Here is a 13,939-nt window from a genome sequence, read left to right on the forward strand (position 1 = left end):
TGATGACAGTTTGCTATAAAAACGCGAAAATGAATGTAGAGGGTGGGTATTGCAAAGCTACATGATTATAAGTAAAGGAAGACACTCAGGTAAGACACTAAGTAAGACAGAGAATAGTAAGGAGTATGCATATGACTCGATGTCTAAAAGTATACCATTTTAAACATGCAGTATACCTTTTAAAACATCAAGGACAAGATGCAAAAACCTTTATTCATTGAGTCAGGACAATGATCATTGACTTAGGAGGTTAAAGTAAGGCTACCATATAACAATAACAAATCAACATACAATGTGGAGGTATACCACACCCAACCAGTAAACCTTTTAATCAACATTCACAAAGCTTGTAAAATCTAAAGTCATATGGTAAAAGAAAAACATTGTTGTGGAAGAGATTCAGAATCAACCAGGGTGAACAGTAAAAATATCAAAACTGCAACAAGACCGAAAGATTAGCCAAAAGTCAAAAATGAAATTAATTTCCTCTTCTGCATAATCAATAAACTAACTATTACACTGAATAAAATTTAAACATAAATGTTGTCATAAGGTAAGATTGATGTCAAAAACCAGCATACAACTGCCAAGTCAGCAATAGCAAATAATTTCTTGAAGCAATGCTTTGCACTTATGGATATCCTTATCAAAAATAGCCCCTTATAGTTGAATTCACTGTGATCCAGCATTGAAAACTTCTTTGCAAAATGTGGATAGGAAACCGGCTTACTTGACATTGGTTATTTCATGACAAATCTTCATCATCAAACAGGTCTTCAAAAGCTAGAAAAGAAATTGCTTAAAATATTTCTTTCATTTCTGTAATTTTATATCCACATAAGCTGACTACAATCCAAATATCTAATAACAAAATATCTGAATTTGCTTAAAGTTTGGTCCACAAAAGTGCCCAGTTTATCTTAAAATACCACGGACTGGTAACAAGCTTTGTGAATTGCTAGCGATTTAAAAGTCAGATTAAACAAGCCATCACAAAATGCTTCTTTCCTGTCAATCCTCATGTTGTTAACAGCACTAGGAGAGCCCTTCCATCCATTCAAAAGGATTGCGTTCCTACCAAGCAAAAGAGTTCCTACCACCCAAAAATGTGATTCTGGCTACATAGGATGCACAACCCAAAGACTGGGGGATAGGAAAAAACAACAAAACTGCCCCTAACAGAGAACAGCCTCCTTGATCTTGTAGGTCTAGGAACACTGCTAAAAACAAGTGACTTTGCCATCCTACAACATCTTTTAGATAACACAGATTGTACCAAAGTCTATAATGACAAGATGTTTAAGATAATTGGCAGAGCCCGGTCCTATTTTCATCAGTAGTTTTGGAAAGAATCTACATACAAACAATAAGCTGTTATTGTGTAGACAAAAGGAATTCATTTTCTCTCTTGGACTCAAGAGGTAATCTTTCTATAGGCACAAGGTACTGATTGGACAGCTATGCCAGTCATATGCTCATGTTTATTTGATTGACCAATTTCAACTATAACAGGTATTTATTTCCATCTCAATCTTTCGGAGCCTCATTCTAATGTTTAGACTCTGAGGAGTGTCAGACAAAAAACTTTTATAATACATAAAATTATACATTTTACATAAAACATACTTTTATAATACATTTTATATTGTACATAAAATGCTTGCTTTTTTCAAAGCCATTTTCAAATATCTAAATATAAATCATAGAGACCAAAAATTGACTTGATTATTTTGGCATTTGTTTGGGTACATAAAGAACTTAAGAATTTGGGTAGAGAATAGAAACTTATATAAAGTTTTTAACTGTAATTTCAAATGCATAAACTCTAGTAATCTTGTAAAAATAAATTTGCCTAAAACATTTTATACTAGACCCAATTGTCCTGAGTCATTCGTAAAATAATGAAGTTCCTTTTTATTCGAAATTCAAATACACTGATGGTTGAATAAGTAACTTTCAAAATTTAATTAAATAGAACAATGGATTATTAGCCAAAAATTTAAATAAAGACTTGATTGCTTGTGCAGTAGGTGTATCAAATTGGTGCTGTAGCACAGTCAATTGTAGAAATAACAGAAATCACTGCTAAACATGTGATTTAGATTACACTATAGCTTATTGATTACACTAATGAAACAGGTTTGTATTAGCTGAAAAAGCATCTCTGCTTTTTGCTACACTTTTATCAAAATGGTATGGGGTAGAAAAATAGCTAAGGAAGTTTAGAGGAATTGTTTCTGACATTTTCTTGTTTCTTTCTAATAATTATAGAAATTTAGTAAATAACCTGCTAGGGGGTAGTTTAGTGTTTTTTCAACGAAGTCTTAGCCCTGCCATCATCATTCGTATACATTCATTTTATGAATATACCAATTTATACAATTAGTGCAATAGCTCTACAGCATCTTGTTGCTCAATCCATTAAACTGCACAACATTTCTGAACGTTGCCCAAACATAAACATTTATACCCTTGCATGTCAACAATGTGCCACGAATTGAGTGGCTGAAAACACCTTTAGTTTGAGGCTTTTCAACAATTTGAATTTCAAGCTACCAAGAAATTAAAAACAAGACCTTAACACCAGGCTGAAAAATTACTTTTAAATTAAAGGATTATGAAAAGATGTCAACAGAGATAGGGATTGAATCACGTCCCCATGAACCATCAATGTTAACTTGCTGCAATTATAGATATTTTGAAATACATGCTTGACAAGCTGAAACAAATAAAATTAAAGACCCACTTACCATTGAAAAAATCACTGTGAACTGTCCTTTCACTTGCAACTTCAATTAAACTTGCAGTCCCAGACTGTAAAAGAATGTGAAAAGAACTAAAAACTCAAAAACATGGCATATCTTTTAACATCCTCATTTGCTTGTGATTACATTAACCAGACAGAGGTAGGAAAATGGCTATTTTAGCAAATAAGGCTTTGCAAATATCACCTCAAATTAATCCACAAGCTTAAAATCAATAGCTACTGACAAAATTGGGTAAGTGACCTTACCTTCCTATCGATGGGGGCTGTTCTAAAGGACCACCCCCTCAATGTCAAAAGTCAACCAATTTATTGCCTTTCTGTTGCTTTGTGGTATTTTCTGTCGGAACACACTATCCTTATTCTTTTCATAGAACTACAGGCTACATCCATGTTCTTTACAATTCTAATATCTAAATATGAGTAAAAATGTTAAATAAGGCGGTATCAAAATTTTTCTTGGTTGACCAGAATGCATTTGAAACAACTGATGGTGAGAGGGTTGGCCATAATTAACATTTCTACTAAAATTCATTATTTTCATGAATGCATTTTTGTAAGCAGAAATTTAATAACATGAACATATTTATAGAAATGATATAACATTGGCTCCGAAACAGGTTGGAAAGTGGGGAGGGGGGGACCGGAAAAATTTATCACTCATAACAAAAGAGTTTGAGAAAGCTCCATTGTTTTGCAAATTAGTGGGGGGTCTCCAATGTATATTGTTTAATATTAAATATTCTCAACTCTCTAAGAAATTTGGTGTCACACGGGGTTCCCGAGAAAGAAATGTTATTAACACACTGTGGGAAAGCTCAGAAATGATTTTACCTCTTCTAATTCCCAGCCTGGTGGGTTGACACCTTCTGGAAACATCTCATCTTGCTCAATAGTTGGTTTCATCGATGGTTTTGTTGCAATTTAATACTCTCGACGAAATTTCGTGTCTCTTCTTCTGCCTCAACTGTTTTTGCACGTAGCCCGTTGAATTGAATTGAATTGAGTCATCATCATCATCATCAGATGCTCAACAAAAGCATCGTCATCATCGTCGCGCGCATGTGCAGAGTGTTCTCTTCTTTCCATCTGCGTTGTCTTCGACATCTTTGCAAAAACTGAGTGCTGTAATTGGGAGGAAAACGCTAGACTTTCCCTAACGAAGAACAAGTCATGAGTCGCGAACGTAGAAGCAGAAGTCCTAGCTCTCATAGAGTGTTCATGGGAAGACTTCCGCGAGACGCTAGACTTCGGGATCTTGAGGACTTTTTCAAAGATGCTGGCTTCTCGAAAGCTGTGAGGGACATCACACTCAAAACTGGTTTTGCGTTTATCGTAAGCACCGCTTATCTATTTTCGATCGTTAGTTGATTACAAGTTTTTCCTTGTTTCCTTCAAAGTTTAGTCTCACACCATAAGCAACCATTTTCGCTCGACAATTATCTTTTTGACAGCAAAAACCACCCTTAGCAATGCCTTAGCAAAGCCTGCTTAAAAATCTTTGTAGTTGAGCGTTACAAATGCCAGTCTTCGCAACTTTTTTCTGATTATTCCTTTTCCTGCGTTCATTGTTATTTTCTGCGATCAATTAATCATTAACTACCTCTATTTAGGGAATGTAGGCTATGTATCTATGTACATTTTGTATATTTTATCAAGGTTTTGGAAAGACAACAGTCAGAAATTTTTTCTTAGAAATTTACAGAGTCTTGCGATTGGTTTGTAAGTTATTACATGTAGGCAGGGACTGAGTATTTCATTGTTGTATAGTGCCTGTCTACTAGATAGTCTAGATTACATATCTTTTTACATATAAACACGTTTTAAATTATAACTTTCTTGTTATCATCATTATATTTTTCATAGGAGTTTGCTGACTACAGAGATGCTGACGATGCTGTGTACGAGTTGAATCACAAAGATCTTCTTGGAACAAAAATAATTCTTGATCATGCAAAACCAAACAGACCTGGTTATGGGGGTGGTAGAAGAGAACATGGGGGTGGGAGAAGACCCTCAAGGTATGTTGTTAGTCAGTGGTAAACAATATGTTAAAAATTGGAAGTCTGTGACATTAACCATTTGATAGGCACATTAATTTTTCTAAATACAATTAGGAAATCGAAAGTACTTTTTAACAAAACATCACCCTTACCATGCTTATGATGGTAATTTTTAATAATCTCGTATTTTATAAAAGAAAGAAGTGAAGACAATCAACTTGAAAATCTCAAGTAAGGTCAGGTGATATCATATAAAGAATTCCAGTACTGAAAGCAAAATTCATTTAGAAGTATTTACAAGCTAAAAGTCAACAAATTAATCAGAATGTTAGCTACAAATGAATTATATTACCCACTTTTGTATCCCCTTTAGATATGATATGATGTGTTTTGGTTGATAAACACTTTTTGACTATTCTTAAATTCACGCTTTTTGGTGTGTTGATTTTTGTTTAGAGATCTTTTTATATTTTAGTAGTCGATATGGAGCCCCATTTAACACAGACAACAGACTGATTGTGGAAAATTTGTCCACTCGATGTGGTTGGCAGGTCTGTATCTACAATATTTAAGGTCAAAAGTATGTTAAAGTGTTGGCATCTTGAAAAATCTTTTGAAGATGTTTGATTGTATATTATAAACTGAATGGTTTTTGGATTTTAGGATTTTGGATTGATGACAGTGACACAGTTCTCCTGTATCACTTTTATTTTATGAACCAATTTGAAAAGATTCAGCCCAGTGTGACCGTAAAGCTACAAATTTAGAGAAGAGTGCTGCTAAAATTATGATGGATGTCTATTATTTCTAAGTATATAAACCTAAAACTGAAGCTTGGAAATCTTGTGTAGGGCTGAGCCCCACTAGCCCCAACATACAAGCTGCCAGTGTGTGCAAACCAGGCTAGTAACAGCAGAGTTTAAATTATAGGTTGTCTTATAGATTTGACAAAGAATACATAAAGCTATGTTGTAGCCAAGTAGTAGAATGCTGAAAGATTCATATTTTGCACAATCCTTAATATAAATATCAATACCCCTAGCAACATGTGAAATGCTAGCATCCATGGTCTGCTCTCTTCTGTTTATCTATTGTGTCAAATTGTGGTGCTTCTGCTCTTCATCCAAATGAATTTAGCCTTTTTAACAGTGCTTTATTTTCAGTTGTCTTATCCACAGTTATTGTGCTTAAGCTGAGAACCACTTGTTAAAATAATCATTATAGCTCAGTTTGATGTATCTGTTTAGTTTTTATGACCAAACTTATATTCATTTTGTCTTGATTTTCCTACTTTGTATAGATAATCTTTCCTTGGATATGGTATGACTTTCTGGTCCCTCGTTTTGGTATACTTAAGAACAATTTTTCCTATGTGGCCAATCATTGATTCTCTGGGGTAAAACTGTGTTCATGGTTTGGCTCAAAATCTTACTTGTTATCAGTACTGGTTCTGGCTGTATATAAGGAGTCTTTCTGTTTGTAAATCATTGGCAACTGCAGAGTGACATCTTTGTTACTGGACCAAATATTCTTATCGCCATTGGCTAAATTTGGTTTTTGTGTCATGGTGAGTAATTTGTTATCAGAAATCCAAAAGATAGAGCTATACATAAGACAGGGCATGAGTAACATATCTCATGTTTATTTGTACACATAAACATACCTTTTCTTGAGTTACTCATTAGAATACAATTTTAGAAAAATGAATTATGTATATATTCAATCTTTCAGTAGAGTCGTAAGATTCATCAGTAATCATTAACACTACCTCCCTAGAGCTTGGTAACTTAAAGTTTAAGTCTTCAATACAAAATCAGCATTTGATACAATCAACTCAAGCTATTGTCAAAACCAGCTTTTATCATTTAAGTGTCTAGAATGCACTAAACTTGTCTGGCTGTTGAGTATCATTTGAAGATATACTGCTTTTTAAATGCTAACATACATGTGAGTATTTTATATTCTATTTTTTAGGATCTGAAGGATCATTTCAGGCAAATAGGAGAGGTTTCATTCACAAAATGTCATAGAGAAAAAATTGGAGAAGGGTAGGTTAGAGCTGTTTTGTATCATAAGAAAACATCCCATTGATTCAGTCACTTGTGTAGCCTGAATTGTCCTTAAAAAATTACATATTTTCACAACTGTAACAGCATTAATATGTTGCAAAGATCCTTATGTTTTGTGCTCAACACTAGAAGTTTTAGTAAACAAGTAAAACATTGCTCTTTAGAATTTTTGTGATCTTGGAGTAGGTTAAGAAAATTTTGCTCCTAATTAATGTTCAATCTAGGGGGAGGGGTTTACCAACCAAACAACAAGTTTATAAAACCAACTGAATATCTTACAAAGCAACTTATAATGAAGTGTCACAAACATCTACAGCCCCTCCCTCCAACAGATGGGCTCTACATTTTACTATGTAAGCACAGCAGCACATAACTTTGTTATCATTCTTTTCTAGGGTAGTTGAATTTTCGTCCTACCGAGATATGAAAACAGCACTGAGCAAGTTAGAAGGCTCTACACTTTATGGCAAAAGGATTCATCTGATTGATGTAAGTATTGCATTGCCATGATGAAACTCAGGAGTCATCTTATTTGCAGCCATATACTTACATAAATATATAGGATAGATTCTTTCAATAGGTAATGGATAAAATCTTATTCTAAAGTTCTGATTTTGACTAGTGTTGCAATCATCCAATTCGTTCCACCTAAATATTGTGATAGTCTGTGTAAATGTTCCTTACATAAACAGATATGTTCCTTATTATTTTAAATGAGGAGAAATTTTTCTTCTCATATTTAACATTCCTAATTCCTATTTGAAATGAGCTCTTTGCTATGTCACAGAACCTGAATTTTTTTGCTTTTCTTTGGGTATTATGACATTTCACATGAAACAGTTTTAGGCTAGTTAACCATTATTGGTAAGTTGGAAAAAATGCTCATTAAACCATTATTGAATGTTGCAACCTTTTTAAGAGCGTGTGAAGTGTTGTCAGCATTCTCTATTTTCTGTTAGCCCAGCTATACAATTTTATTCTGAGATAAGGCATGGTTAGTTTGATATTTGATGGTGACAAATTGCTGTTTGAATGTCGTATTTTTGACTTGCATTGGACTTGCACCCTTGATAACTTTCATTTAAATTGCTCTTTGTAGGATTCCCCAGCTGCCAAGCGTGGACGATCAAGATCATTATCTAGGTCACCCAGGCGACGCTCACCGTCACCAAGATCAAGGTCAAGGTCAAGGTCAAAATCCAGATCTAGGTCACCTGCCAGACGTGCATATTCCAGATCTCCTTCTCGTTCACCAAAGCCAAGAAGTCCAGCAGGACAGGAGGACTGAAGTTTTACCTATAGTTACATTTTTGATTAAGCTTAAACCAAATATATAGGCATTAAATTTCATTTTTTTAGTTTGCAATAGCTATTACTTATGTTTGAAGTTTTCCTTGAGTAGCATTTAAAAATTATTTTCATCGCTAGCAGATGTAATAATTATTATGATCTTGTTATTTGGTTAAAAAATCTTTTCTTTCCTATTTTTACTTCCAATTCTCAACCTCTTGTTTCCAGAGATTGCATCTATTTTGAATTTGAAATTGATAGGTAAGAAAGTCAGTTTTCTGTAAGGATTTTTACCTAAAGTGAAAAAGTTCTCTCTGAGTTTTGATGCTTAAATGAGTTTTGATGATTAGATGAAAAAAGACCATAAATAGACCCCACGAAAGTCCACTTTCAGTCGTTTTTAGTCATCACAGCATTTTATCACTAGAAAGAGGAATCTAGTACTGCGAACGATTTTTTCATTGTTGGATTATCAAAAGACAAACAGTTTTATATCACGTTGAGTCAGAAATGACAATGGGACAGACTTCTGCAGTACTGGATGAATGAGGTCTAGGACTGTGGTGCCAATCTTTTAATGAGTATTAAGATGAGCAGGGTTAGAATTAAGATATGATGTATTCCGCTGCTATTCCTTTTATTGCCATTAATTCAATTATCATAGAAAAAAGCAAAATCGTACAATAAAAAAATCTTTCAAACTAAAATGGTACTAGACTGGTACTAGACTGGTACCACAAGTACCGCTGCAAGTCGCCACTACTATACATGTCAGTCAATCAGGGATTTGAGATTTATGCTGATGTAATCAATCAACTATTAGTAAAGAATTGAAAGTGTTGCCTATGTTGAAGCACAAGTTTTTTCTGTTAAGTGTCAGTCAAGATTGTGCCAATAGATATGACATCATCAAACGGGTTGTTGCATACATAGATAGGTACAGAGGCTTAGTAAAACAGAGTCCAAATCTTGCCTACCTAAACAGAATCCCAATACTGCCTATCTTTTATGTAAATATTCGAGCTATAATGAAATGCCAAGTTATATAAATCGATAATGGGAGCGTATTCAAGAATGCGCTCATTTGAGTGATGCCATCGTTAAGTCGACTATATAAGGAAGTTAATCGTGATGCTTTGCAGTTAAACCCGCGCATTATTTTAGAAGAAGAATGAAACAGTTTCTCTTACAAAACAAGTGACCCCAGACATTTTCAATCCATGTTCGACGTAGCTTTGTTTTAAACATAGAAAAGGGACAACGAAAATAGAATAGTTATCAACATGAATGGAAGCAGTCTTCTGAATTCGTTTAAAGAAATGACTATATAAAGAGCAATATCTCAAAGAAATTTTTTTCTGAACCGACATCTGATTTGGGGCGTGTTTTGTGGTTAAATACCTGTTCAAGAAGCTCAGTAATCCAAACTGAGATTATTGATCATTCAGGTATCCAGACTGCTGTGCAATTCAAGCAGGAATAGGTTGTACGCAAGAAGAACTTGCGGCTTTGTTCCCAAACTAGATCTTGATCGTTTAATTTGGTGTCTATGCTTTATTTCCAAAATTTCATCTTGTTTACTTTATTTCTTCTAAGCCAAAAATTTTTCTTTCCCATCTTTATAGGCAATTTTTCTTTTTTATGAGCTTTGTTTTTTTTATGGTTTATTTCTTGCTGTTTATCCTTTTCTTCAAGCTAAACGTTCATCAACTTCAACATACGTCGTTCTGGTGCATGCCCCAGATAGCCATCAAATTTGTTTTTCCCATGGTTCGTCAACATTTATTTCAAATTGTAATGTAGATATGATCAGTAGGATGTTTTAGATATCTCTAATATCGTAATTAATTCATATTTTCGTATATTTCACATTTGATTTCTTGTAGCTGAAAAAAAAATTTGAATTTGAGAGCTGTAACTGGTAAGCAAAGAAACGGGAACTGCAGAACAGTTAAGTCGATTAGTTAGTTGATTTTCATACTGCCTAGTCAACTTTAGTCCACGTTAAGATTTCTGAAACAAAAGCTAGAAGAATTGTGAGCCTAATGCTCCCAATATATTCATTTCAATCCATTTTTAGGAAATAGCTATGAGAATTATAAAAATTTTAAAGTAAAAGATGATTCAAAGAATTTAGCAGCACGCTGAGTTATACATTATTTGTTCCTAGCCCCATGACAAAACTCTTTCGCGAGCTTTTGCTTCAAATTCTTCGCTCAGACTGTTTCTAACGTCGATGCTTGAGTTTAAAACGATAAGTACATGCTCGAGCTCGGAATTAAAAAATCTGGACGCCATTGCCAAAAATAATTTCTACCTTTGTTGCAAAATGATCAATTTTAATTTCAATTCATTTTCACAACATGAGAAGGATGTGAAACTTCCCAAAACATAGAGAAGAACGAACTACCATAAAAGATTCCCAGGGACTGGTAGCGACAATGAGCATAAATCAACATGAATGGAAACGATCTTCTGAATACTTCTAAAAATATGACTTTTTCAAGAGCAATTTATCCAAGAATTCTTTCCTAAAGCCACATCTGATTTACTGCTTGTTTTTGGTTAAATACCTGGTCAAGAAGCTCAGTAATCCAAACTGAGATTATTGATTATTCAGGTATCCAGACTGCTGTGCAATTCAAGCAGGAATAGGTTTTACGCAAGAAGAACTTGTGACCTGGGTAGACGAATTGTGGACACCAGCATAGATATGGTACAGAGGAGAGGAAAATCGAATACATCTCAATCTAATTGTGCTGTGTATTAGTAACTGACGAAAACAACAACAACAACGCATTAAATTTCTGATGACTGAGAGAGACGGAAAGTAAAACTACAGTGCGAAACTATGGGGAAGTACATTTTGTACATTTTGTGTCTTCAAATTTGCAAAATTTCTGCAGAAATCAATAATTCAGGCAGCTTTGCAACATTTGGTAGCTTCTTCCAACAAGACAAACGAGAAGAAGAAATCAACCTGGACAAGGAGACAGCATTCATCAAACCTGATTTCTTTTCCTGTGATCGGGGAGCGACCTGTTATCACGTTATGAAAAGACAGTCTACAGAAGAGTACCAAATCAACACCAAAGATTCTTCTTTGAAAGATAAAGAAAGTTACAATGTTGTATGGAAAAGAACACCAAAGAAGCCTGCATGTGAGCATTTTTATGTTTTCGAGACAATTTGTTTGTTTACTTATAGATGTAGGTTTTAGAGAAAATTAGGAGTTAATGTCTTATTAAGAATTTTTTGACTTTTTTGACATTTTTTCCACGATATAATGTTTGCCAATAGTTTGTTTTCTTTACTGTCAATTTTTTCGAATTTCAAACTTGTCTCCCTCTTTTTTCAAACAATATCTTTGAAAATGAATCTGACAGATTCAATGTTGTCCAAATAGCTCCTGTCGCATAATTAAGAGATAAATCTTTCCGATCAATCCATGGTCAGTATTGCTAGCAGAGTAAGGATAGCGGAGTAAGGTGATAGGAAACTGTTGATCTTCCAAATGCGCGCTTAAGGTATCTAAAACATTTGGAAGGGCTTGTTTGAAAAAGAGTATTGAAGCAACGAATCAAGATATGTGCAACAAGACGGTCTTTTGTGCTAAAGCTAATGTGCTCACGTCTCATTTGTTCGGTAAGCTCGATTAAGCTCCAATCTTTCTCAAGATTTGCAATATAATCGATTTAGCTTTCTAAAATTTTGTTCTAATCTTTGCTGTGCTTCTGAACAGCTAGACTATCAATTTATTCTACTTTCTTATACCGTAATGCCTCGAACAAGCGCCCCCTTCAAATAAGAGCCCCCCTCGAATAAGCGCTCGCCCTAGAGGTAAAGTTATTGAATAAGCGCCCCCTCCGAATAAGCGCCCGTTCTCAAATAAGCGCCCATCCTTCAACCTTCAGAAATGGGCGCTTATTCGAATTTCCAACGAAAACAAAATTGGAAAGCAATTCATCACGAAAGATTAATGAAGAACACAATTTGCACCCAAATCTGCTCTTTAAATAAGCGCCCCCTCCATTGACTAACTCTCTCGAATAAGCGCCCACCCTAGAGCCTCACAAATTAAATAAGCGCCCGGGCGCTTATTTGAGGCATTACAGTATAAGCATTTCTTCTTTATCTACTGTTTTGTTCTGAAGCTCTTTGGCTTCTTATACCCTGGCTTAAAAATTGCGTTATTCATCTAAGTATCTTTAAATCATATATTTCATTATTCAAATAAGATTTTGGTAGCGCAAAATTTGAGGATGGCACAAAATACCGGAAACATTGCCTACTGAAGTACTTTTCGTTCGACGTTCTTCAGAGTATAAACATCGGATAATGATCGAAAGTAAGCTAAAAGCTTGTATTCAGGTATAGATCGAAAGTAACGTGACAGCAAAAACGAGTTTGATTGGTTATTTTGTTTTCACCAATCAGCGACCGCTAACCTCTCTCCTGGTTGAAGAGAAGAACTTACTTTCGCTTACTTTCGGTCTTTCAAAAATTAATTACTTCTTCAATATCCCTTTTCTTAAATCTTTGTATTTGATGAAATATAAGGATCAATTAATCGAAGCTGAAAATGCAAAACTTTTTACTGGATCACTTACACGTTTCTTTTTGTTATCCAGTTAGTTGCAAGGATTTGTATGACCGAGGGATACGAAGAAACGGAGTATATGATATCAACACACCAAACAAGAAGGTCTTAAAGGTTTACTGCGATATGAAAACAGATTGCGGAGGTTGGACTGTAATACAGCGCCGTGTTGATCCATCAACTGATTTCAACCGCAATTGGTCTGATTACAAACTTGGTTTTGGATCTGTGGAAAAGAATTTGTGGATTGGCCTCGAGAATATGCACTCTCTTGCCAGACCTGATGCAAGCACCACTCTTCGCATTGAGTTAAAACATATACATAAAAGAGACCAGTTACTTTTTGCAAAATATGGCAGCTTCAAGATTGGCAGTGAAACAGATGGTTTCCGTTTGAATGTTGCTCAATATTCAGGAACAGCTGGGGATGCTCTCTCTGGAATGCACAATGGTAGGAAATTCGCAACATTCGATCGTAACGACGAGACTCGTGTCGATTGTCCACGTCGTGGTTTTGGTGGTTGGTGGTATGGCATTTGTCATATAGGCTATCTTAACGGACGATATCCAAGCAGTCTGTATGAGGCATATACAACTATGTCATGGAGACCCATTGACGACCGCTATGGTACCATATATTTCTCTGAAATGAAGGTGAGACGCAATTGAACCACAAACATTGTTAGGACTGCAATAAATTTGATGCCATCTTTTAGCACTACTGCACGATTGACTTTTGCACATGATTTAGGTAATGGCTTATCCATGTTAGCAAGATCTTGATAGTATTATATAGAAAAGGTTTAAATAGTTTATGTACGGTCATTCAAAAGCTTTTAATCTCGTTTTACCGCAATTGCACGTATTGACATGTTGAAGTCCATGTATATCGAGAGAGTAAATTGCTGTATCAAAATCAAGAGTAAATATAGCAAAGCTTTAGAAAGCTATCTGGGGTGAAGAAGATATTAGTCTCGAGCTTGTAAAGCTTTACTATGATGATATGATAATTATCAACTTCTTTACGTTGATGACATAATTTGAATCTCATGGTTTCCAGCATGAATTTCTATATTCAAGAAGCCACTAATAGCATTAAAATGCTGATTTGATAACTTGGGCCCCATTCACACGGGAACGCAATCGTTCCGTTCCATTTTTGTTTCAGTTTCTGGAACGAAAAGGTATACTGTTCACACGGTAACGGAACGAT

The 13,939-nt window shown here is 34.9% G+C and overlaps 3 protein-coding genes across 4 annotated transcripts; 2 read left to right on the top strand and 1 right to left on the bottom strand.

Moving 5' to 3' along the window:
- Positions 1–473: 473 nt before the first annotated feature.
- Positions 474–3,760, bottom strand: LOC148957148 (COP9 signalosome complex subunit 9-like). Its single transcript, XM_089115879.1, has 3 exons — positions 3,599–3,760; positions 2,751–2,814; positions 474–783 (listed from the first exon to the last, which is right to left on the bottom strand). The coding sequence occupies exons 1-3, from the start codon at positions 3,668–3,670 to the stop codon at positions 746–748; spliced, it is 174 nt and encodes a 57-aa protein (XP_088972005.1). The 5' UTR covers positions 3,671–3,760; the 3' UTR covers positions 474–745.
- A 70-nt stretch (positions 3,761–3,830) lies between these two features.
- Positions 3,831–8,279, top strand: LOC148957149 (serine/arginine-rich splicing factor 4-like). Of its 2 annotated transcripts, none has more exons than XM_089115877.1 (6): positions 3,831–4,099; positions 4,631–4,785; positions 5,246–5,318; positions 6,742–6,815; positions 7,232–7,325; positions 7,936–8,279. In XM_089115877.1, exons 1-6 carry the CDS (start codon positions 3,938–3,940, stop codon positions 8,122–8,124), a joined length of 747 nt encoding a protein of 248 aa, XP_088972003.1. In that variant the 5' UTR covers positions 3,831–3,937; the 3' UTR covers positions 8,125–8,279. The 2 variants fall into 2 exon arrangements, with proteins under 2 accessions (XP_088972003.1, XP_088972002.1); XM_089115876.1 differs by having other exon boundaries at positions 3,832–4,099; positions 5,243–5,318.
- A 146-nt stretch (positions 8,280–8,425) lies between these two features.
- LOC135684354 (microfibril-associated glycoprotein 4) lies at positions 8,426–13,938 on the top strand. The gene is made up of 2 exons (XM_065199890.2): positions 8,426–11,287; positions 12,758–13,938. The coding sequence occupies exons 1-2, from the start codon at positions 10,978–10,980 to the stop codon at positions 13,393–13,395; spliced, it is 948 nt and encodes a 315-aa protein (XP_065055962.1). The 5' UTR covers positions 8,426–10,977; the 3' UTR covers positions 13,396–13,938.
- Position 13,939: the final 1 nt, after the last annotated feature.

The sequence above is a fragment of the Rhopilema esculentum genome, unplaced genomic scaffold, assembly GCF_057945365.1.
Source record: "Rhopilema esculentum isolate cy_ngs unplaced genomic scaffold, ASM5794536v1 HiC_scaffold_37, whole genome shotgun sequence".
In the NCBI taxonomy this organism is placed as follows: Eukaryota; Metazoa; Cnidaria; class Scyphozoa; order Rhizostomeae; family Rhizostomatidae; genus Rhopilema; species Rhopilema esculentum.